The 25,631-nt window shown below is 38.9% G+C and overlaps 1 protein-coding gene and 1 pseudogene across 1 annotated transcript in view; one reads left to right on the top strand and one right to left on the bottom strand.

Moving 5' to 3' along the window:
• Nucleotides 1-24,842, top strand: part of CUNH12orf56 (chromosome unknown C12orf56 homolog) — a 71,253-nt gene extending 46,411 nt beyond the window's left edge. The window contains 7 exon segments of the mRNA XM_054580229.1: nucleotides 4,670-4,724; nucleotides 4,727-4,739; nucleotides 10,090-10,234; nucleotides 12,771-12,877; nucleotides 13,485-13,575; nucleotides 22,433-22,611; nucleotides 24,722-24,842. Coding sequence (XP_054436204.1) covers nucleotides 4,670-4,724; nucleotides 4,727-4,739; nucleotides 10,090-10,234; nucleotides 12,771-12,877; nucleotides 13,485-13,575; nucleotides 22,433-22,611; nucleotides 24,722-24,842 — 711 coding nt within the window.
• Nucleotides 1,405-3,651, bottom strand: LOC129075961 (RNA-binding protein FUS-like; annotated as a pseudogene).
• Nucleotides 24,843-25,631: the final 789 nt, after the last annotated feature.

The following is a 25,631-nucleotide window of genomic DNA, read 5'->3' as shown; positions in this document are numbered from 1 at the left end:
TGAGAAGCGTCTGTCCTAAATAAAAGGAGAGAGAGACCTGGGTTTTATAGAGCAGGTAAATAAGGGAGTCATCAGGGAGTCTCAAGAGAATCAGGAGGAAGGAGACAGGCCTTATCTAGGGATATTTGTGAGCAGGGTGGGCTTTTGCAGTTAGCTGGGGTGATTTCTCAACCATTTCCGCTCTCAGCACAGAGCTCAGATAAAGTTCAACATTGTCAGCATGTTTCTGTATTTCTTCACTGTGCTACTGAAAGCAGGTTAATGGGAGTCATTACTATAGGATCAGATGGTTGTGTGTTTTTTTAAATTTTATTTATTTTTAGACAGAGGGGAAGAGAGGGAGAAAAAGAGGGAGAGAAACATCAATGTGTGGTTGTCTCTCACACACCCCCTACTGGGGACTCAGCCTGCAACGCAGGCATGTGCCCTGGCTGGGAATTGAACCGGCAACCCTTTGGTTTACAGGCTGGTGCTCAGTCCACTAAGCCACACCAGCCAGGTCTAGGATCAGATAGTTTTATAGAAACCACTTTGTCTATGTCACTTTTAAATGAGGAAACTGAAGTACAATTATTTTAAGTGACTTATTCAAGTTTAGGGGCAGAGTCAGAACTCCCATTTAGGGATCTTTTTTATTACACCAAGCTCAGTTTAAAGGTAAGTAATTTATTCAAAAAGTAATATGATCCTTTTCAGTTATCTTCAGTGATACGTAATTTTTATTATTGACCTTTTAACATAAGAATATTAAGAAATATGAAAGGCCGTTTTGACTTTGAAGAAGCTAGGAAGCAGGGGGGGTTTATAAGTGGCTAAAAATTGTGAAAGATTGTTAAGACAGCTCTATTTTTTTCTCATAGCACAGTTATAATGTTTAATGTTTAAATGAAATAGTTAAATATTTAAAATTTCTCTTTAAAATTTTAAACAGCTTTCTCCAAATTAAGAATGTAAATGAATCATAGAAGGAAAACCCTTGTCTATTAAAAGAAGGCCTCACATGTTCTAACGGAAAAACCAAAACTTAATTGACTTTAAAACATCTATCGAAATATTTCAAAGTAATTGTTTGTACTTCCCTGAACTGATTCACTCTTAGTTTTAAATATGGCTTTTTAATTCTGCAGCAGAGGCATGGTTGGGGCAAGTCAGAAAGACCAACTCATAGTCCTTCTGATAATAAAAACTATAACAGTAATTAACATGTATTGTTATTACCTAGTAGGAGCTGTTCTGATGCTTTCTTTCTTTTTTTTTTAACTAAAATGATGGTTTTGAATGGGAACCAGAGATATGGTTACAATTATACAGTCCAAAGCAAAAAACCCAAGTATGATCGGGAGTTGGAAGGTTACAAAATAATGAGGGTAACACCGGGTATGGAAGAAGAGCTGTTGCAGAACCTCAGGAGGCAGGCCAATATGGCCTCTCCCTGCGTTCCCGTCTGTGGTCACCCATCATGCCAGGGCCAAAGCCACCTCTCTCCCTACCACCCCAGGCCCCTTGGAAGCCCCCACAGTCCCTGCCTCTGCTTCAGTAGCCACCCTAATCATAGTGTCCTCAGCCACCACGACGGTCATCTCCATAGCTACGCCCCATATGAGGGCCTCCTGGGCCATCTGGTTTAGGGTCCTTAGAGTGGTTGCATTTATTCCTCCAAGAGAAGTTCATGGTCTCACATGCAGGACAAGGACACGTCCAGTCCCCAGCTTGCTGCAGTCCCCCACCGCCACCACCTCCACTGGGGAGTCCTCCCCAGCCAGCGCCACCACTGCTACCACCTTCACAAACTCCACGGCCCATGGGCTCTCCTTGCCCTCAGCTTCCACGGCCATTGCCACCACCCCGACTGAAATGTGCTCGCCAAGTGGTAGATACGGCTTTGGTAGTATTCCTAGGGAATTCTTCATCCTCGAACCAGTCAATGCCGGCTTTAGCAGAAGGTGAGTCATCAAATGATACCGCTGCCTCTCCCTTCAGCCTGCCCATTTCCCTGTCTGTGTACAGATTGTCCTGTTTTTATGCCTTAGTAATAATGCATAACTACCGACCAATCTGCTTGAAGTCGCCCACAGGCTCAATTGTAACATTCTGGCCAAGGCCTTGCATGAAGATGAAGCTGTTGTCTGAATTATCCTGTTCAGAGTCATGATGTGATTCCTGGTCCCAAGGGCCACCAAGTATATTTGAAGCCACTACCATCCCTTCCACCCATGGCACCTCTGCCTCCATGGCCACCTCCGTGATCTCTGGGCTCATAGCCACCTCTGCGGTGGTTGTCACCACCACCACAGCCCTGGCCTCGTCCCCCGCATTCCTTCTGGCCTCCCCTGCAGCCCCTGCCGCCACCTGGTCCTGATTGCCATAACCGCCGCCGCTGCCGCCACCGCTCCTGGGGGACCGATCTTGGCCACAGTTACCTCCACCACCCACCCCGCCACCGCCACGGCTACTGTTGTACTGGTTCTGCTGTCTGTAGCCCTGAGGAGCACGGCAGGGGCTTTGCTTCTGCCCAGCGCTGTCTGCCGGAGCCAGGCTGCTGACCACAGTCCCCATCTGGACGGCCCATATTTGCCGCTCTGTGAGAACTGCTACCATATCCTCCCGAAGTGCTGCTAGGAGCTGGCTGTTGGCCACAGCTAGCCAAGATAGGACTGCTGCCCATAAGATGACTGAGAACTCTGGCCACTGCCATAGCCGGCAGTTGAGCCATGTCCCTGGGGAGCTGACTGAGTGTTATAGCTGTTCTGGGTCTGTCCCTAAGAACCACAGATGCTCTGGCCATAGCCTGAATGTTCCCTGACTGGCTGTAGCCACGATAACTCTGCTCTTCATAGGGCTGATTGCTCTGCTGGGAGTAACCATGCCCAGGTTGGGTAGGGTAGGCCCCACAGTTTTGGGCTGCTTCTTGGGTATAGTCATTTGAGGCCACGTTCGCACCCACGCTTGATGCTTTCTGTATATTAACTCATTTGATCTGCAGAGCAAACCTATGAGGTAAGACTGATGTTCTCATTTTACAGAAAAGGAAATTAAGGCACTGAGAACTTAAAGTGTATATGCAAGTTTGCACAAATAGTCTAGAGCTGGGATTTAAACCCAGTCTGATTTTTTTTTCTTCCTGCGATTTCTAAAATAGATGTGGGTGTAGGTTTATTACTTGGTGGATACTGTAATATAATATTAAAAATAATGTTCTAAATTTGAAAGATGGAAAATGAGTAAACAAATATTTCCTATATAAATGACAAGTTGGGTTAGCATTCATTTTTGTAAGAATAAGGTATTAATTCAATATCTTGGGTTTTTTTCACCAGGCTGGTCTCTTCTGGTTAGTTTTAGTGATATCTTCTTAAGTTTTAGGAATTCGGAAAAAAAAAATCAAATTGGTTACATTTATCTGAGTTAACCAATCTCTTGTGCCTTGAGATCTAGAATGATCTTCCATGTTGAGGCAGGGAAGTGCTCCTGGGAAAAGGAATTGGACATTTTAACTCTCCCTACATTTTCAGTTAAAATTAACCTAAATTATCCAATTAGAAACAAACACTCATGTGGATTTTAAGGGTTTCCAAAGAGTTGAGTCTCCTTCATTAACCAATTTTATTTGTAACTTTCACCAAAAATAATTACCTCTAGGTTGTTTAGCATCTCAAATTCTACAAAGATGAAATGTGGCAATTCTTTGCCTTTTATATGTTGTGAAGATCACTATTAGAAAGCTAAAGAACTAAGGGATATCTCCAAATTTTAAAATTTTAGATTTAAGGTAAGCATAAATGTTTGGAGAGGGAAAAACAGGCATTTCCCCTAACTTAGAGCAATGACAAAGTAGTAAGAAAAAGCACATATTCCTCCCCCAACTCACCTACCACCCTACTCTGTTAAGGAATAAGGTATGAGGTGAGCTTGATTAGAATAGTAAATCAGCAACATTTCAGAATGTCTTCTGAAATAATCTGTTAAGCCTCTACATAAATAAAAGATTATTTAGAGAACTTGCTGAATACTATATGGCCTGTTGTTTTGAGGACCCAGGATGAATGGGAAATGGCAATACTAAAGCTTTGTGGAAAAAATAATCTTGTTAATGGGGGAATAGTTAAATTATTGGATAACTACTGGTATGCTACAGAATACTAGGAAATCATTGAAAAGATTGAAATAATTCTATATACACAGACACACAAAACTGTCTTCCATGTAGTAAGTGAAAAAAAGTTCCATAGTATATGATATGATTTAGCTAGTGTTAAATATGTTATAAAAATATACCTAATATTTCTATGCTATAAACATATATGTTGTAATTAGTATGTTTTTATATGCCTGGAAGGATATAAACCAGACTGGTAATAGCAAGGTACTTTGAGTAGTGGGATAGAAGGAGTAGGGAGAGACTGGGAACTTTTACTTTATACATTTCTATACTGTTTGAGTGTGATAGATACTTTTATTTTATAATAAGCAATTATTATTTTTAAAACTTTTTAAAAATTATATAAGGGGAAAAAATCCCTGTGGTATTATCAAACACTGGAATGAATTATATAAATAAGTCATGTACTACCGAAGGCATTAAAGAACAGATCTATGATAATGACTAAAACTAGGGGGAATTGAATTTCAGTAAACAAAAATTCTAACTATCTCCACTTTCTTCTCTCAGAAAGCTACTCTTTTACAAGATCCCCTATATGGTAGTGAGTTCAGTCTTGCCACTGGTCAAAGCCACACAGGTAAGGAGTGAGGATATGCTAGAGTTCCATGGAGGAGTGTTCTCTCCTCGGTGCCTCTCCTAACTCTGTGTGTCACTGACCATCACATTGAACCTCTATCGCAGCTCTCTGCCCTGAATTTTAGGTCTGCAAACACTATTACCCACTGGACATCACCTCTTGTAGGTTCCTTAAAGTCAGCATACTCTATGCAACAGGAAAACAGAAATCATCTTCCCTAATGGGGACCTAATCTCCTGTTTCCTAACACCGGGCATGATGTTATTATCCCCAGATTTCCTAAGCCAGAGTTCTGGATGTTACCTCTGTACCTTCTCTCCCCTTCACCATCCCCCACACCCAGCCCATCACCACATGATTTACTGTGCTTTAGTATATCTGAGTAACGGCCACTTGTTTCCACTGTCACACATTCAGGGCCTGCCTGGGCTCCTACAGAGTTTCCCTAGCTGGCCCCGCCTTCACTTTTGGCCCTCTCTAGCCCTTTCTCCATTACAGCAGAGGACTCTTCGAGAAGCACGGGGTCGGATCATGTAAGTCCTCCCTCACAGCTTTTGAATGGCTTCACTATCCCTTAGGAGGAGGTTGTAAACTCTTTAACAGCTTACACAGGTCTTCCTCATGTCTTTTCATTTTTTCCATTCTCAACTATTGTGTCCTCCCCACTCCTGCCTTACACTCCCGGCCCAAGTGAACTCACAGTTCTCAGAAAGCTCCCTGTTTATTTTTCCCCTGGGCCCTAACATGATGGCCCTTATTCAAGAACCCTATTCTCTACTTCTCTTCCCCTTCATGAATTAACTTCAGCTCAGCAAGTCTTAGCTTACTATCCCTTTCTCTAAAAATAATTTCTCAAAACTAAGTTAAGTGGGGCTCTTCCATAACATCCTGTGTTTATACGTCACTTAACACTTGCCAGTCTGTATTACGATTGCTTATTTGTTTATGTGTTGTCCTATTATGCAGTGTGCTCCTTAAGGGTAGGGACTTGGTCACTGGCACATAGAGGCTGCCATAAGCCTTTTTAGAATGAATGAATGAATGAATGAATGAATGAATGAATGAGAGAGATAAGATTGAGGTAGGCACCAGGTCATAAAGGGCATCAGGGCTAAGAAGTTTGGATTTTATCCAGATTTTGTAGTTTCTTTAGGTTGTTGTCACAGTCAGCCTTATATTGAAGTAGCTACTTGTGATGTGACCATCTTCCAGCAGTTGTGAGACCCTGGAAAGCAAACAGCATGTCTTATTAATTTTTGTATTTTTCTTACACAGTGGTCTGCACATAGCATTCAGTGAATTGATGGTGTCAACAATTTTGATGTCAAATTTAATTTATGGTCAAGTTTTAAAAGGTTGTATATTGGGGGTCATGTAAATGAATTGAAAGTAAGTTAGTTTTAAAAGACACATTTGCATTTCCCACTAAAGGAACTAAGGTTCCTTACAGAAATGGCTGATTCTAGACCTGGGGCAGGAAATGCACACAGTGAGTCTGGAACGGCTTGTGCCAGGATGCAAAGAGCAGTGGGACCCCAGAGTGCAGGAGCCCACATGAAGGCTCTTAATAGCCAATGACGGAACATTTGAGTGTCACAAAAAATAATGAATGAGATGGTTGAAACGCAATAAATATGTAACAATTTAGAAGTATATAACGACGCATCCCAGAGAAACAGTCCTCCCTGCACTTCCACACAGAAAGAGAGAAAAACATATTGAACTCCATTACTCTGCAAATTAGCAAACAAATGGGAAGAATTAAGCATTTATCCTGCCTTACCTGCATGAACTGTAATCAGTTCAGGGTAACCAAGCAGCACGAATAAATGAGGGAAAATTCCATTTTACAGAATTGCAGCTAATGAATGTGGAAGGATTAACAGAATTGGAAGGTTACCATTTTTGCAACTCCTAATCAAATGATAGGTACATGCAGCAATCCTCAATAGATGGAACCATTACACAGAAAGGTGAAGCAGATCTTAACATGAAGGGATTATTTTGTAAATGACTAAACTCATTGACCAGTCTTAGCATCACTGAAGTGGGACAGCCAGATTTTTGTGCCTCATGATTCGATGTAATATGAAACACGCAGCACCACGTATGAAGTATCTTTGTTAAAACAATTAAATCTGAACCTGACTTTGAAGTGTGGGTATGTCAGCCTTAAAAATGAATGAAATTCTGACACATGCGACAACATGGATGAACCTTGAAGAAATGATGCTAAATGAAATAAGCCAGACATAAAAAGGCAAATCCACCTATCTGAGGCCCCTAGAACAGGCAAATTTATAGAAACAGAAAGTAGAGTAGAGGTTACCATGGGGGAGAGGGGATTGGGAGTTATTATTTAATGGGTAAAGATTTTCTCTTTAGGAAGATGAAAAAGTTCTGGAATTTGATGGTGATGGCTGCACCTCATGCCACTGAATTGTACACCTAAAAATGACTAAAATGGTAAATTTTATATTATGTATATTTTATCTCAATTTTTAAAAAGGTAGGCATGTGTGTAACGGAATTGATAAAACATGATTAGCAAAATGTTGAAAATTATTGAAGCTAGGTGGTGAGCATATGGGGTTTCTTTTACAATTTTCTTAATTTTTGTGTCTGAAAATTTCTATAGTAAAAATTTCTTAAAGACTTAGGAAAAGCAAATATAACAAGTATGTTATTTAGATCTTAATCTTAACAAACTGAATATAAAAGATATTTTTAAGGCAATAGAGGACATTTGAATATGGACTGGGCATTAGACAGTACCAAAGAATTATTGATAATTTTGTTGGGTGTGATAATCATGTCTTTGTAAGAAAATGTTTGTTTTATGTGGCTATGTAGGGGTTAAATAACATAATGTTTGTGATTTCTTTCTTTAAAAATATAGTAATAGAGATAGAATTTCTACATGTTTTCATATGTTACTCTAAAAGTGTATTTGTTTTAATTTTAGTATTTATTTAAAGTGAGTTTAAAGCTAATTGTATACTAAAATAGGCTCTAATTTTGTATATATGTGGCTTGAAATTTATTCCTGAAGGCAAGAGGGAGAGTTCTGTCACTATCTTGACACAGGAAAAGCATATTTCTTGCAGAGTTAATTCCTGAGGGCAGCATATTTAATATGTGGTGACTTAAAATGAACTCTCAGGGATACAGTATATGCACAAGGTACACAAGAAATGGTCTTTGCCTGCAAAGAAACTTCAGTTTAAAAGAAGTAAATATTTTTCAGGTTTCCGAATTAGAACTCTGTCAAAAGGTGAGCTCTGTAACCTAACCGTTGTGAACATTCACACAATGCTTCGGTGATAATGTGCGAAAGCGTTTTCCCAGTTGTAAAGCATTATACAACTTTGAGGTATTATTTCATTAAATGTCTGGGTAAAAAATGAAAAAATATAGGCAAAATAGAGCTTATCATTACACCAAGAATCCTTTTTTTGCCACATTATTTGGATGATGTTTTCTAGCTGATGAAAATATAGAATATCCATTAACATGAATATGATTTTTCCATATTCCTCAACTGAAATTAGTGGGGTCTTCTGGCACTGACTTTTTCTTATTTAATCAGTCAAAGGAAGTTTGTCGTCTATGTAAAAGCAAAAATACTCTGAATGTTCAAAGAAACTGTTACTATATTTAACTTCTCTGTAGAAATAAAGGCTCCTGAATTTACCTGAATTTATAATGTATACAAGACCTCAATTTATATATGAATTGATTTTTAGTATGAAGATATAACTGTGCTTTTTCTTATGAAATTTGTTTTGGCCTTGTTGAAAAAAATAGTTTAATAGTACAATCTTTATCATAGGTGCCAAAGGATAAAGAGTTTGTTTCTAAGGGTCTTAGCAAATTGCTGACTCCTATTGGGAAAGACTAGAAAACCAATTTCAAAATAACTCTGCTGATATTGTAATTTTTTCTGAGCTTTTGCTTTTCTAAGTTATTTTGTTTGTGAAAACTACATTTCTGCTGTTTTTGAACTCAGAGAATAGAGGGACTTTATAGCTGTTTTTAAAATGCAATGTGGTAGTAATTAGAAGTGGATATATAGGAAAGTGGGGTATCAAAGTTCACTCCTACTTTATTTAGATACTGTTTAGGAAATACTGTGTGCTAAGCACATGTGGCAATTAAAGTATCAAAACAGCAGAATGGGACACGTACTATCATCACCCCTATTTTATAGGTGAGGAAATTGAGGCAGAGAGAGACCAAGTAACTTGCCTATGGTTATTACCACGCTGAGTCGGGACAGATCTACGATTCTTATTAGCCCATCTCGTCCCCCCACCTCCCCAGGCTTATAATCGTGTTCTTCTGCCTCTCTGTTCTCGCTGACTTTTTATGATTATTTCTCTTCCCATGTCTTCACTAGAAAAGAGACTGCTTTTTAGGAAGTCTGAATTTCTATCTTAATTAAAGAGGCTTATGGATTGGCTAGGGGAGACCTTCTTAGTTTTTGGGTTTTTTTTTTTTAATGGGGGCGGGTAGTGGGCAAGAACCAAGATTCCATATATATAGCTGGTATCGAGATTTGTGAAGTAAGTGGTAAAAATATTTTTAATTCAATTCAGAAATCCTAGGAAGTTTCCATCAACCTGCATAGAACATGAAACATCTCTTCTACCATTACTTTGCATCCTGTTTTTCTGAATCCCTAGTTGTGTGAAACTTGGACAGGTTACTTAGACTTTCGGACATTCTATAAATGCAATAGTACAATAATTCCTAGCTCAGCCCCTTAATGGTGAATGAGCCAGTGCATTAAAAGTACCCCATTTGGGAAAACATGATGGACCTAGAGGGTATTAAACTAAGTGAAATAAGTCAGGCAGAGAAAGATAAATACCATATGACATCGCTTATATATAAAATCTAAAGAATAAAATACATGAACAAACAGGACAGAAACAGACTCACAGATACAGAGAACAACCGATAGTTGCCAGATGGGAGGGGGTTGGGGGAGGTCAGCATGAAAATGGTGAAGAGATTAAACAGTACAAATTGATAGGTACAAAATAGTCACAGAGATATAAAGTACAGCATAGGGGAAAAGAGTCAATAATATTGTATAACTATGTAGGATGCCAGGTGGGTACTGGACTTATCAGGGGGGATCACTTTGTAAATTATATAAATGTCTAATCCCTATGCGGTACACCTGAAATTAATATAAAATAATATTGAATGTCAACTGTAATTGACAAATAAAATATCCAAACAGGAAAAATAACTATATTAAACTTCTATTAGTAACAGAGTTTTACCTACCTGTCAATAATTGTTCATATTCCTCAGCTGCTGTTTTCTTGTGTTGCTGAAGATCTGAGGAGAAAATTAAGCCTTTCAGTCAACTTGAATCTGAACCTTTTTTTAAAGATAATACTTTGAGGAAGGTACTTCGCTTAATTATGGAACTTAAAGTAGCAGCCCAGAAAAACTTTACTCTGAAAAGGCTCCTCTGGAAAGTAGGTGTTTTATTTTTAACCTTTTAAGACTTGTTTCCCGTTTATCGAATGCAGCGTATTCAAGGATAAAGTAAAATGCTGTATAAATAAATATCGTCTTTGTATTTTGATGCTGTATTTTACAATGCTGATTAAATGTAATGCAACTGTGCCTAACACTTGAAATGCGTGATGTAATCGATGTCTTTGTGTGTGTTGGGGTCGGGGCGGGGGTAAATGGGAAGAGAGGAGAATGGTAGCAAAAAGAGTAGCTCACATGGTTTGGGCTCACAGAATCAGAGAAAAGAGAGGTAAATAAGAGCGGAAGCTTCTGGCATGCAGGGTGTATGAGTACAGACAGTCGGATGAGAAAGTGTGTAGGGGAAACGGAGTCAGTCAGGCTCCCTCACCGGCTGGATAAGCATTCCCATAGGCTTGAGCGGGCCGGCATGCGCCGAATCACACTCTTCTACAGTATTTTTGCACCCTGCCGCTTTTGTGTGCATTTAATATATAAGGGAGTTGGGATTCCCTGCCGGCACGACACGCAATCCAACACCCAGCTTGTGTGTGTGGATCGCCCTGCCCTAGAATAAAGGCATGTCAGACGTCCCGCCGGTTCCGCGGATGTTCTTCCGTCTGCCTAAATCCCACGGGAACCTGTCCAGCCTTGAATGGTCACAACACAAAGTGGATTTAAAAAAGTTTTACATGCACATCACCATACAATAAAAATATACCATACTTTAAAAAATTACTTTTGAATATAGGACTGTTATTTTTAAAACGGTGACTCCTGGAGAGTGAAAACAACCGAGTTCTCATTTGGCAAGTTACAGGCTTATTCTGTAAGACTTCCCTAGTTTCATGTGCAGTTTCAGGTGAAAGGTATTGAGCAGGTGTTGAGAATTCCAGGTAGTGCTGGTGCTAAGGAGGCTAATTCTGGCCAGTGGTCTTACACATAGTCGCCACCATTTTACTGAGTACTTGGGTAGTACACAGCCTCCCCAGCCATACAGAGCAGTCCCGGCCATTTCTCAGATTCTAAGTGCTTCGCACGTAGGATGGCCAGCTGTCCTGGTTTGCCCTGACTAGGGTGACCAACTGTCCCAGCTGACCATCCAGCTCAGGATTCAGAACATTTCTATCGTCCCATAAGTTTACCTTGTGCCTTTTAGCAGTCAGTTACTCCCAACTCAGGCCTCAGGCAACTACTGAGCTTTCTATCACTATATGAGTTTTGCTTGTCCTAGGATTCCACTTGCATGGCATTGTGCACTATGTACTCTTTTGTGTCTGTCATCTTTTGGCATAGTATTTTTGAGATTCTTTTATGTTGTTGCAGGTAGGTGGGAGGTATTTTATGAGTGAAAATTCTTGAACCTGTTAGCAAATAGGAGATAACAACCGATATTTATTAAGCACTTATAACATGCTAAGTACTATTCAGGCTTTATAAATACTATGTTATTTAATGCTAACATCAATTCCATGAAGGGATATTATTAAACCCACATAAGAGATGAAGAAGCTGAGTCACAGAGTACATAAGTAATTTGCCAAATGTCATACAGTTAATCAATAGCAGAGCTGGGATTTGAACTCAGGAGCATGGCTCCAGAGTCAGTGTGTAAAACCACCACATTATACTAATTTATTAGGTCTCTTGGTAAGCCCAAGCACTTCTTAGGGCCTGGTGTACATTCTGCCCCTCCCCCACTCTTCCCTCTATTTGCCTGCCATCCTCAGCCTCTTCTCATGCCTTATCACGATAACAAGGCCACATATCATCCCTGTCTAAACGAAGAATCTATGTTGTCATTATTAAAAAAAAGTTCTGAGGGAAAAAATGAATAACACAGGAATAGAAAAGAGAAGCAATTATGTTATATTTCTCATTAGTACCAGCTTGTCTGATTTCATGGACCAGTGCTTATTTTCATGCTCGATTTATCTCATAAGACTGGATAAGAACACAAAAAATTGGTTTCCCACTCTTAAGTCCGTGTTTATTTTGGCAGAAATGGCAATGTGCATTTCTACTGTATTAACAGAAGTATTAATATCATTCTGCACCATCTTCATAGACTACACTAGTGCTCCGCATTTATTTTTGTAATAGTAAACATTTTTAAATAACAGCTTATCTGGTCTTGATTTCATTATACATTCACAAGGTCCAAACTACTTAGGAAAGGCAGGAATTATAGTAGTTCCCAGTTTATATATTATTCCAAGGTAACTGAATGACTTGCCTGAGATTATACACCTGCTTATGGAGAATCTTCATTCAATATTAATGGTTGAGCCATGCCTAGAAGGCATCTCCCAGCTTCACTCTCCAGATTTTAGCTCTTGCCCTGTTCACCAGGACAGTGGTCTCTTGATTATAAATTAAAGTATGTTTTCAATTTGGGTTATGCTAGTATTAATGGGGGATATTTAAATCACTTTGTTGTAAAAGAAGAAATCATTTCTTCTTATTTTTACTACGTAAGCATAGAGAGTTTTACCAACAGACCCTTAACTGCATCTTCTTTCCTGCCTGCTTTCACAGACCAGTGACCTTTTTTATTTCCTAGTGAACCAGCTTCATGAGTACTTGTGAGAGTCTACAGATGAGAATGCACTTCACAATAAAAGCCAAAGAGCTGATGACCTGGTGTAAGTACTGACTGGATAATCATAGATATTTTTCCCCATAGTTAAAGATAAATAGAAGGCACTAGACAAAATATATAGTTTTAATGATTAATGGTACTTCAAGTTTTGCTTCACATAGGTGTTTAAAAATAGCATTCATTTTGTTCTAATTTTGAAAGAAAGACTACATAAGAAACGAGTAATATTGGCTGTCCTAAAGGGGAAAAATTGAATGTCTAGAAGAAAAACAATTTTATTGTATTTTCTTTTTTGCCTTTGAAATTTTGAGTCAAATATTACCTACTTGAAAAAGTTAATGTTATTTTTTAAAAGTAGTGCATGATTACTGTAAAAACTTTGGGAAAAATATAAGTACAAAAAAACAATATGAAAATGACTTTTAATCCTGACATACAGCTAGTCATTCATTCAACAAATATTTTTGAGTGCTTACTATGTAACAATCAGAGTAGGCACTCAACCAATGGTGACAATTTGATATACAGAATTTCCTTCTTGTACTTTTCACTACATAGCTGAGTGCAATTCAATTAAGAATTACTGACTTTGTGGAATTCTGAACTTATACTGAAATCATGCATTTTCATGTTTTTTCTTTGTTTTCTAGGGCGCGCATTGAAATTATACAGACTCTGGGACTGATGTTCAGAGAAACCGAAACTGAGTCAGCACATCTGAACACATTAGCAGATAAGAAGTAAAGTCTATCAGAAAATAGAAAATATTGGGACCTTGTAGTTGCAACCTATTAACTACTCTGTTGTCTTCCAAAACCCATTGCTCTCTCAATTCTATGTTCAATCTTTTTGTAAGTATATTAAATTCTTTAGCCTCTGTACTTCCTTCTGTGATGAACAGGTTAATTGGCACATGCTGAGTTCTCTCCATCTTTCTGGATTATTAAGGGCACAAAGATTTTCTTAGGATAATTTTATCTTTTGTTATTGTCTGATGAACTTGAAAAAGACCAACCAATGACCCACCATACATTAAAAGCCAGAGGAATTCTTTATTAGAACTTTCCAGAGTACCCTTATATTCGTACAATAGAAAACTTACATTGCAAACGCAGAAATTATAGTAGCTTCATTTAATATATAATAATGTGACCTTGGAGTGAATGATGTAGGAGTGTTTATTAACATATAGCATAAGCTGCTATAATAAAGACACTCTAAAATATGCGGTCCAAAGAAGATAGAAATTTACATCTATCACATAACAGTTGAGAGTAGATAGTCAACCTTTCCTTCACAGGATCAGCCAGAGACCTAGGTTTCTTTCCTTTTGTTGCTCTGCCATTTTCTGTCAGACTCTCTTTGTCCTTATGGTTAAAGCTGGCTTACCTACTTGGTTTTATTACATCCTGTGGGAAGCAGTGAGAGGAGTGGAGGGAAAGCAAATTTCTTTTTTAGACAAGGCATGTAAGACTTTTGCTCATGTTCTAATGGTGAGAACTTCAGGCATGTGACCATAACTAGCTGCAAGAGAGGCTGAAAATATGTCTGTAGTTGTACAGTTATGTGCCTAAATATGCTTTGAATGGTGATGGGGACAACTGTAAATAAAAGGAAGAATGCATGAATGTATAATAGGGGGACAATAACATTCTTTTTCACAGAAGGTATGTATTTGCATGTTTTGAATGTTATCTGCCTGTCCTTTTTATAGTAAGTATTTTGGGCTATTTAGGCCCTTGTAGTCTCTGTTGCAATTACTCATTTCTGTCACCGTAGCATAAAAGCAGCAATAGACAATACATAAATGAATGGGCACAGCTGTGTTCCAATAAAGTTTTATTTACAAAAACAGGCTCTGGGCTATTTAGCCTGCAGGCCAATTTGTTGACCCCTGCTTTAATATAGGAAAATACACCCTTGTTATTTTCTCTGCATATGTCCAAGATGGAAATCCAAGATTATTTCTAATATTTCTGTCCTCCCCTACAGTGAAACTATTGCTAAGTCATTTTACTCTTTTTGTGTCTCTTTTGGCCTCTACCTTTCTGCATCCAAGTTGAAAAAAAAATCACTGTTACTAACCCCTACTATATAGTGTTGTATTTTAATTGTTCTGTCTTAACTTGGTTTGACCACATCAGCCCTGTTATATCAAGTTTCTTTCTTGATATGACTAATTCTTTTCATTTCCTTCAATACATATATTGCTGTAATAGAGTGTGGTTGTAATATTAACTTTTCAGCTAATTTTCATATTCATAGGGTCATCATGTTATCCATAGCATTGGTACCATGGTAAATATCTAATATAACCTTATTAGTCTTCTACTGCCCTGTAACAAATTACCACAAACTCAGTGGCTTAAAACACTGCAAATTTTTTATCCCATGGTTTCTGTAGATCAGGAAATCTGGGCATTGTTTAGTTAATCCTTTGCTCAGTCTCATAAGGCTGAAATCAAAGTGTCAGCTGGGGTTGCAATCTCGTCCGAGGCTTGGGGTCCCCTTCCAAGCTCATTTGGGTGATCATTGGCAGAATAAATTTCCTTATGGCTATAAACTCATGATGGCTTGCTTCTTGGCAGAAGAATATCTTTGAGCTCAGGACTAAGCTCTCTTTTAAAGGGCTCACTTGATTAATCTTCCTTTGATTAAGCCAAGTCAACTAATTAGGGACCTTAATGAAATATGCAAAATCCCTTTACCTATCATAACATAATCATATGAGTGATACTCTAACATGTTTACAAGTCCTACCTAAATTTAAGGGGAATGGTTAGGGTTAAGGTATATATATGGGCACAAATCTTGGAAATCCAGTAGAATTCTGCCTATCATAATAACATATGTTGACTTCTGAGGGTATGAGTTTGCACTTCAAAGTCTGTATTTTAAAATATAATACATTCAAAGTTCTTACATTGGAAATAGTAACAATTTAAGCAATGAAAGAATCAAATTGTTGGCACTATTTTTTAAGGCTGTGATGTCAATCTTGTAAGTCTTTATTTTCAGGCTGAAACTACCATTTAGATTAAAATTTCTTTGACCTATTATTAGCCTGTGGATTTTAAATTGAGTTGGCAGGAAGGGTAGGTTACAAATTAAGTTCCATTTGAGCAATAAAAAAGTATTTAATCATTTCAGTATTTTCCTCTATTTTTTCATAAGTGCAGATTTTATTAGCGCAACCTACTTCCTTGTATTCTTGAAATGTACCATAATCCTTTCATGTTTCAGTATTGTTACAATTGTATTCATATATTACCACAGCAAGTGAGCCAGTTTTTGAGCATTCCTTCTCTTAGCCTTAGATATATGATACTTTGAAAAGAAGCTGTTGCAGAAAATAAAGGACTAAAATTAAATATAACAGTGAATGGAATGTCAGTTCAAACTTAGTATCAGGAAAAGCTACTAAATGGAGCATTTTATTAATTTTGGAAGGGTCTTCTAAGAGTAAGATTGGCCATTTTTAAATAGCTGAATAAAACATTAGCAAATATCCTGTAGGACATATCCTGCTTTTTCTTTTTTTTTTTTGAGAAATGTACTGACATGATTTTCCTTTTTGCAGATGTGAGAGTTGGAGAAAAGAGGAGAATTGCACTTAGAATTTTTGTTAATCATGAACTTCTAATCATGGTAACGATTTAAATGATTGTAAAAAGATTAGAAAGCCTCAAATATTACTAAACAAGGACTGTTTATAGTCTCCTTTATTCCATTTTGAAAGGAATGCTTATGGATACGAGAATTTTTTGTACACTCCCACCTGTAAATTCTTTTACTACTCTACCTGTCAAAGCCACTCTGATCTTGCCTTCAGTTAGACAACTGTATTTCTGGTGGCCTGCTGTCAGCTCCTTTCGAGCATACATGGGTTGTGCTGCACTTATGAAGATGGTGTTACTAACCCAGCCCCTCAGAATGCTCAGTTTGAATTATGATTGTTTTCTTTTCATTTCCAAATCATATGGTATATTCTTCAAACATGTAGTACCACTTAAGGGATTTATAATTGCACATTAGTGAATATATACTGCATTTGAAAGCAAAAGACCTGAAGTTTCATATCAGTTTTATTAACAGCTGGTGGCCTTCAGTGGAACAGTAAACCTCTGAAATACTTTGTCTAAAAAAAGGGTTGTAGAGTAAAAAACATGTGGTCAAATAAGCATTTCAAGAAATGCTTCAGCCCTGGCTGGTGTGGCTCAGTTGGTTGGAGTGTTGTCCTGTGAACTGAGAGGTTGTGAGTTCAATTCCAGGTTGGAGCACATGCCTACATTGTGGGTTCTGTCCCAGTTGGGGCATGTAGGAGGGGCAAGCTATCAATGTTTCTTTCTAACATAGATGTTTCTCTCCCTCTGTTCCTCTCTCTCTAAAATCAATGAGCATTTCCTCAGGTGAAGATACAAAAAAAAAGAAATGCTTTATACTGTATCTTTGTCCTGGATATATGCAGTGCATGCACATTAGCATATTAAAGCCTCTGAGAAGTCATGTAGTAAATATATCCAGCAAACTCAGTTAAATCAAGTACTTCTCATCCGTTTTTAAAAAAAAAACATTTAAGAAAAATCCTCACCTGCAGATATGTTTTGCTGATTTTAGAGAGAGAAGGAGGCAAAGAAGGAAGGGGCAGAGAGAGACACAGAAGCATTGACGTGAGAGAGAAACATCCATTGGCTGCCTCCAGTACGCACCCTGTCCTGGGATGGAACCAGCAATGCAGGTATGTGCCCTGACTGGGGATCAAACCTGCAACCTTTTGATGCACAAGACCATGCTCTGACCAACTGAGCCACCTGGCCAGGGCTCATTCCTCTTTTGAATACAATATATTTTGACTATAAAGTTGGCTGAAATTTAATCCATGAAAAGCCCTTTGGAAGATACTGCTATAATTGGAATCACCCCCTTAAATCTAGATTTTCTAAGCTTTCCAATGTGAACTTTCAGAACTGAACTTGCTCTGAGCCAAAAGATCAAGAAACTGTATTTTCACTTAAATGTCTTATCTCTGGACATTTGTCTGCATATTCAAGGATCCAAAAGTTCAGGCAAGAATGGCCTTCAGGTACAGATTTTTGGTCAAAATGGAGGTATAGGTAAATATGTTTCAACTCTGTACACAACTACAGCAAAAATTATAACTAGACTACAAAACAAATACATGTATCACCCAGATTAGTCAGAAATTCAAGCTGTATGGAAGACTGACAACCAAGGATTTAAATAAGGCACATTCATCCAGTTGGGTAGGAGGGGTGGAGACATGGAGAGGCATGGAGACGTGGAGTGGCACGGAGAGGTGGCAGAACAGGTGGTCCCGCGTTGACATGTGGTGGATAAAAATTATGAGGGATACCTCAGGAACCAGCAATCCCAGGTCCAGACCAGACCACCCAGCCCAGTGTTCTAGCGCCAGAAAGGTAAGTCCCTATAACTTCTGACTGTAAAAATCAGTGAGGGTTGGGGCAGTGGAAGAAACTGCGGGATTTGACAAGAAGTCAAAGCAGCTCTACTGAATACACAGAAACAAACACAGGGAGGCTGTCAAATTGAGGAGACAAAGAAATATGGCCCAAATGAAAGAACAGAACAAAACCGCAGGAAAAGAACTAAAAAAAATGGAGATAAGCAATCTATCAGATGCAGAGTTCAAAACACTTGTTATAAAGATGCTCGAGGAACTTAGTGAGGACCTCAACAGCATAAAAAATATCCAGTCAGAAACAAAGTACACATTAACTGAAACGAGGGCAATTTACAGGGAAACAAAAGTAGAGTGGATGAAGCCAAGGATCAAATGAATGATTTGGAACATAAGGGAGAAAAATACAACCAATCAGAACAAGAAGAAAAAAGAATAAAAAAAATGAGAATACTGTAAGCAGCCTATAAGACAACTTCAAGAATTCCTACTTTGGCATCATAGGGGTGCCAGGAGGAGAAAAGAAACAGCAACAAATTAGAATTCCATTTGAAAAAATAATGAAAGAAAACTGTCCTAATTTGGTGAAGGAAATAGACATGTAAGTTCAAGAAGCACAGAGAATCCCAAACAAGATGGATGCAGAGAGGCCCACTCCAAGACACATCAGAATTACAATGCCAAAGGTTAAAGATAAAGAGAGAATATTACAAGCAGCAAGAGAAAAGCAGTTAGTTACTTACAGGGGAATTCCCACAAGACTGTCAACTGATTTCTTTCAAGAAACTTTGCAGGCTGGAAGGGATTGGCAAGAAATATTTAAAGTTATGAAAGGCAGGGACCTACAGCCAAGATTGCTCTACCCAGCAAAGCTAACATTTAGAATCAAAGGAAAGATAAAGAGCTTCCCAGACAAGAGAAAACTAAAGGAGTTCATCATCACCAAACCACTACTATACGAAACGTTAAAGGGGCTTATTTCAGAAAAAGAAGATCAAAACTATGAACAATAAAATGGCAATAATTACCTATCAACAATTAAATCTAAAAAAAGATGGAAGGGTATTGTGGGGCATGGGTGAAGAGGTGAGGGGATTTAGAAGTACAAATAGATAGTTATGGAATAGCCATAGGATATAAAGTACAGTATAGGAAATGGAGTAGCCAAAGAACCTATACCCATGACCCACACACATGAAAAATGGTGTGCAGGTTGCCTGAAGGGAGTCTGGGTGCTGGGTGGAGGGGGGCAAAGGGAAGAAAATTGGAACAATTGTAATAGCATAATCAATAAAACAATTAAAAATATGATTATGTCATCCCTTGCTTTAAATCCCTCACAATAAAGACATAATGAATAAAAACTAAACTCCATAATATGTCCTACAAAGCCATGCACATTATGGTCCTACAGCCTCATCTAATCCCTCACTCTTCTAGCTATGTGGGTCTCCTACTCACTGCCCACCCCCAAAACCCTCAACGCCATCACAGGACCTTTGCCATCTGTCTATCTGAAATGCTTTTCCCTCCCTTTCCCACCTAGTTAACTCTTACTCCTCCTTCAGGCCTCAGTACCCCTTCCTGGGGTGGGCTGGGTAGATGCTTCCCTGACCTCTAAGTCAGATTCCCCCATTATAGGCACACATAGACATAACATGGCACCTTCTTCCCTCCCTCCGAAGAACTGTCTCTACTGAACTTCACATTTGTTTGCATTATTACTTGTTTCTTTCCTATAGTAGCCATTAGTGCCTACACAAATTCAGGCGCTCTCTCTCCAGACACAGCATTCCAGGATTATACTCCCCTTCCCACTTGAAATTAGGTCTCTGTTCTTGCTTTTGCCAATTGAATGTGAACAGAAGTAGCCTGTGTCACTCCTTGTCAGAAGGTTTAGGAGCCAGTACATGCTTCCCTGCATTCTTTTTTCCCTTCTGAAATGGTGACTGGCAGCATTCCATATGGTCCTGGGTAACTACAATGAGCAGAATGCTGGACTGACCCGTTAGGGGTGTTAATTATGAACAATAAGCCTTTGCTGTTTTAAACAAAGCATTGATTTTGTAACATTTTTTACCATAGCCTATCATGACGGATATCTTTCTCTCCCAAAAGACCCCAAGTGCCATGAGGGTAGGAGTTTTGTCTGTTGTGCTAGACACATAATAAATGTGCAATAAAATATCTACTGAATTAATTGTTATAAAGCTTTACCCATTAACCTCTTCTCATCTTTCCAAACTTAGTTTCCCTTTATTCATTCATGTATCCATACATTCAATCAACATATATTTAATTGGAATACTCTTCAAAATCCAAACTAAATTTTCATTGCTAATGGAGGATTTGACATGAGGTTCTCTGTCTGTCCTAAACATGCCTCCATTGACCATTAGGGAGTTCCTGTTGTGAGCTGTTTTTCTAGAGCGATGTTGAGTCTGTCCTAAGGAATCTAGATTCTCGTGCCAGATCCCTGTGACAAAAACCTGGCTGGAGCCAGAGGAAGGTACACTTGTCAGTAGCACAGCCAACTGCCTTATTCAGGAATTGAGCCCATGAACTTGGCTCCTTTAGAAGCACACAGTCCCTAATCAGTCTCATGCCCACACTGAGGAGTGTCAATGTGATAGTAATTCACAGCAACAGAAGCTCATATGTGCAAGATGCAAGACACTTTTTCTGTGCAGTGGTTGCAGACTTTAGCATCTGAGTCAAAGTGTGAAATCTGGGGTCCTAAGGACTCCAAATAATATGAAAGTTTATTTATCAGTCCCTAGGGTTGGTCTGCCAAAGGAATTGAGCTGAGTATGAGATCAGTCTGTGACCAAAAAGCATGTCAGGATGAAGGGTGGCAAAACACCCCCAACCCCCAACACTGTGGAAATCTTCTATATTAACCCAGTTCTAAAGAGTATGGGCAAAGTTGATCATTAAGAGAAATTTGCAAGCAAAGAAATTGTTGGGATCATTGAACACACTTGCTTGTCAGTCATTTCTGGCTCATTATCTTACTTGGTATGTAAGTACTTAACTAGAGCAAGATGCTGCAGTTAAAAATTTAATCCCCAAATGGGCATTGTTTTGTCCCACTGCTCCAGACTCTCTAACCTCACCCTGTGTTTGCCTGACACAATATTTAGCCAATTTGTGTAAATGATCTGGAAAACCCACTTTAAACCACCTGCCCTGCTTAGAAAGGATCAGCAGCAACATCAGAAGAAAAGGTGATGCATTAATTGATACTAACTTAATGGATGTGTAGAATGACTGGCTGGTTAGAGCTTGAAAGGGCATTAACATTCCTTTCTCTATTTTTATAGTAGCCTACATTTATGGATAGTAGTTTGAAAATGCACCCTCCCCTGCAAAAGACTTATGGAATCTACTGTTCTTGTTTTTTGTTGTTGTTGTTTGTTTGCTTTTTTGTTTTTAAATATTTGGTTCTGTTGTGAAAGACAGCTTTTTGTGTATGTGAGAAGCAAGAGCCCAATGACTTCACATTATTGCCACTTTTTCCACTTTAATTTTTCCCAGAGAAATGATAACATAAGTGCTTTTGATAAAAAACCCCAGTTAACAGTCACATGAACATCACTTGCTTGTGTCAAGCCTCATTTTGTGTTCTCACTTAGAGTTTCTCAATGTGTGGTCCAGGGAACAAATCCATCAGAACTGTTTATGGTAAACAACTGGAGGTGAGGGATTCTGCATGTTTAGTGAGTTGCCTGGGTGATTTTAATGCACACTGAATTTTGAGAACCACTGCCTTAGGAACCTTCCCAGAAAGTCACAGCCGTGTGTTTTTCATAGAAAAATAGAAGAGAAACCATCTTCCCTACTACTGCAGGGGGCCGCACAGACCTTTCTGAGCTCCCCTTCTGTCCCCACTTCTGCTTCCAATGTTCTCTTTCCACTTTGGAGCCAAACTTCCTCGTCAGTCAGTACTTGTTCTGATCCTGCTTGTAGTGGGGCAACTGGAAAACCCAGCTGGTCTATAACCCTGTGTTCAGAGTACCATTTCTATGAGAAATAGTGCAAAGGCATTGATATAAGTGGGGTGAGGGCTTCAGCCTGGATTTCTAGTTGAGGATCCAGCTGAAATAAGTGCTCTTACAGGGAGCATGCAGCCTACCTGTAACTGTTTTCCTTGTCTAGGTTACTCTTGCGGCCAGTACTGTGAAGCAAGTGGTGAAGCGGCTTTCAGCTTCATTTCAGCTGTTAAGTCCCAGCCAAGCATTTCTGTTGTACCAGCAGTTTTACATCCTCAAGAGCCACCCACAGTACAGCAAGACTTTAGCTGAGTATATCAGGAGTAACTACAGAGAAGGATTCAAGTAAGACGTCTCAAACTAACCTGTAGTAAAATCCATTCATTTATCATGCAAAACTGCAACATGGCCAAATATTTAGAAGATTAAGTGACAATGGGAAATTCTATTTTTGCTTTTCATAATATTTCACTTTGATCTGTAGTAAGGTAGGATTTGGGGCAGCTCTAAGAACCATCACCATTTGAAATATATTCCCAGGCCAGAAAAGACTAGTGAAACATAAAACTCTCTTTGAAGAACTGTTTCTCGCTCATTGTCTTTATTGCAGCCAGCGGAAGTTGTAATGATTTTAACATGCTGTGAGAATTAAGAGTAACAAACCCTGCTGAAAGGGATGAAAATTTATGGATTGTGGCTTCAACGGAGTCATTGGGGAAGAAATTAATAAAGGAGAAAAAAAACAAATGAATGCATGTAGTTATGAGGTTTTTGTGCTTGCTTGTTTGTTTCATTTCCCCCCCTTACTCTCAGTCACAAAGCAGTAAGAAGGAGCAGTAGTAGCAAGCATTGGTTTCATCAGCTAGTTGTTCTGCACCTCAGGGGTTCCTACTTCTATTTATAGGCTGGCAAAGCCAAGTGCACTTAGCCCTACAGCCCTGCATCAGCTCTGGTCAAGCAAAAAAGCAGGCTGTGTCTGACTTAAAATGAAAAGGCTACAGCAGGTGTAGGTTTGCTTCCAGTTTGCATGGAGATATAAAAGGATGTGGAGGTATACATTATGACATTAGACTGGCTTTAAAAAACAAATTAGCCCAATTTGTGAATTCTGTTTCCCCCCTCCCGAACCCCAGTGGTTTAACAACATAGGTTCGACTCTGGCTCCTGTAAAAGGGTTTTGTTTGGCCTGCTCTGAGTTGGTTCAAACAACCCATTTTTTTCCTTACTTTTTTTTTGAGGTAAAATTCATATATCATGAAATTCACCATTTAAAACATTTTAAAGTGTACAATTCAGTGGCTTTTAATAGATTTTGCAATGTTGTGCAACTACAACTCACTGTCAAATTGCAGAACATTTTCATCACCCCCAAAGAAACCTGGTACCCATGAAGCAGCTCTCCCCTCCACCAGCCCCTGACAACCCCAGTCCACTTTCTGTCTCTCTGGATTTGCCTGTTCTGGACATTTCATATCAATGGACTCATGCAATATAGCCTTTTGGGTCAGGCTTCTTTCACTCAGCATAATGTTGCCAAGGTTCACCCATGTTGTAGTGTGGATCACATAACCCAATTTTAAAAAATGACTTATGCACATTTAAAAATCAGATGTATTGGCAAAAATGGCATCATACTTCTACATGACAACAGTTGGCTGGAGCTCAATAGCAGCTACTCTTCTGGGTGATAACATACTGTTTACTTTGCTACCGGCTCCTCTCTCTATTCTTAATCTTAACCTTACTCCTAATATGTTACCCTGCAGGCATTTCAATTTGTGCCCTTTGTTTTAAACTACTGATTTTCAGCTTGTCGTGCATTAGAATCACCAGAATGGCTATTTAAAAAATGCTGATACCCAGGTCTCACGTGTAGAAATTCTGTTCAATTTTTCAAGGGGGCGGGGGGATCTTGGTATAGGCATTAGAAGAGAGAGAGACTCTCTAGGTAATTCTAATATGCACCCAGGCTTGAGAACCGATTTTTTAAGCCATCCCAGGGAATGGTTAAAAGTTTAATCACTCTTGTCTCATCCCTTGGCCCGTGGGGGTGAACCTTGCTCTTCCTTCTTGACTTGGCCCTGTGGTCACCACAGTTTTGACTCTTTAACTCCCTACTGTATGTTGCCTGGGAAACAAGAGGCAGAGGCCTCTGTTCACACTGTGGTGAGGACAGTCCTGGCTTCCTTTTTTAATGCTTTGAAGACTGATACATTATTAATGAAATTTACTTTCTTGGCCGAAGTGAAGTGCTTCAGTGAGCTGAAAGGCACACACATCAGATATCTTCTGGGTCACAAGTGGGGGAGGTTGGAGGGCTGAGGACGCTGGCTGAGTCTTGTGGTTGAGATTCTTACACCTAACAGCTCTACACCAGCGAGTATGTACATACTGATGTGACCAGAGTGAAAATTCTTGTTTTTGAAGCTATTTTTGTTTCTTTTCATGATTGCAGGTACTTTATTCATATGCCAGCCTTGGAAAAAAGGCTCCCATTGTGTTACCCTATTACCCAGTTTATCACTCAACGTTTTCAAGGAGTTCTAAAATTGGTTAAACAATGTGTGAAGTGTTAAAAATTGAGTATAAAATGTTAATCAAAAGTCAACTTAATATTTATGAGAAATATTTTTTTGACTTATTTACTACCTGGCTAACCCCATGTCCTATAAACAAAGATTTTATTTGAATGTTCCATCAACCCCTCGCTGAGAGAAGTTTTTAAAGATTTTTATCTGTCACAAAAAAGAAACTTTACTACATCGACATATATAAAGTGGTGTTAAAAACTAGTGTTTCTCTAAAAAAAAATCTAAAGACATAAAAAACTATAAAGGGAACAGAAGTCTGTGGAGAGCAAATGGAGCAGGTGCACCTCGATGAGTTTTGTGGGCGCAGTAATGGTGAGTGGCATGGAGCCACTGAACTATCCGAAGATAGGCTGTTGTGGGGAGTGTCAATTACAGAGTGATCATTAGAGAAATGCTGAGCAATAGGACAACACTGTTGCTCTCCCCCTCTAAAAATTCTAGTGACTTAAGTATTCATGGAAGAATGAGCAAAAGCACACCGGCATAAGGAATGTCAGTCCCTCGTTTATCGTGGAGAAAGAAGCTCAGACTTTCTTCAACAAAACTAAAGGCATTTGCCACTCTGTTTCAGGCACCTCTGTACTAATGTAAGCAGTTGAGTCACGTGTCTGTGAAAGAGAGATTGCCTGTACTTATGATCTCCCAGCCACTAAAAGCATGTCTTTACTGTATCTTATGACAATAAACTAATTTAATCCAACAAAAACTTAATTTTGGTATCACTGTAAGGTATTATTGAATTTGAGCTTCTAAGAACTTAGCATGACTTGAGGG

This window comes from Pteronotus mesoamericanus, unplaced genomic scaffold (assembly GCF_021234165.1).
Source record: "Pteronotus mesoamericanus isolate MK-2021 breed Mesoamerican mustached bat unplaced genomic scaffold, CSHL_Meso_final contig_56, whole genome shotgun sequence".
Lineage (NCBI taxonomy): Eukaryota > Metazoa > Chordata > Mammalia > Chiroptera > Mormoopidae > Pteronotus > Pteronotus mesoamericanus.
The sequence above is the reverse complement of the archived record's forward strand: the minus strand, read 5'-3'. Positions and strand labels throughout refer to the sequence as shown.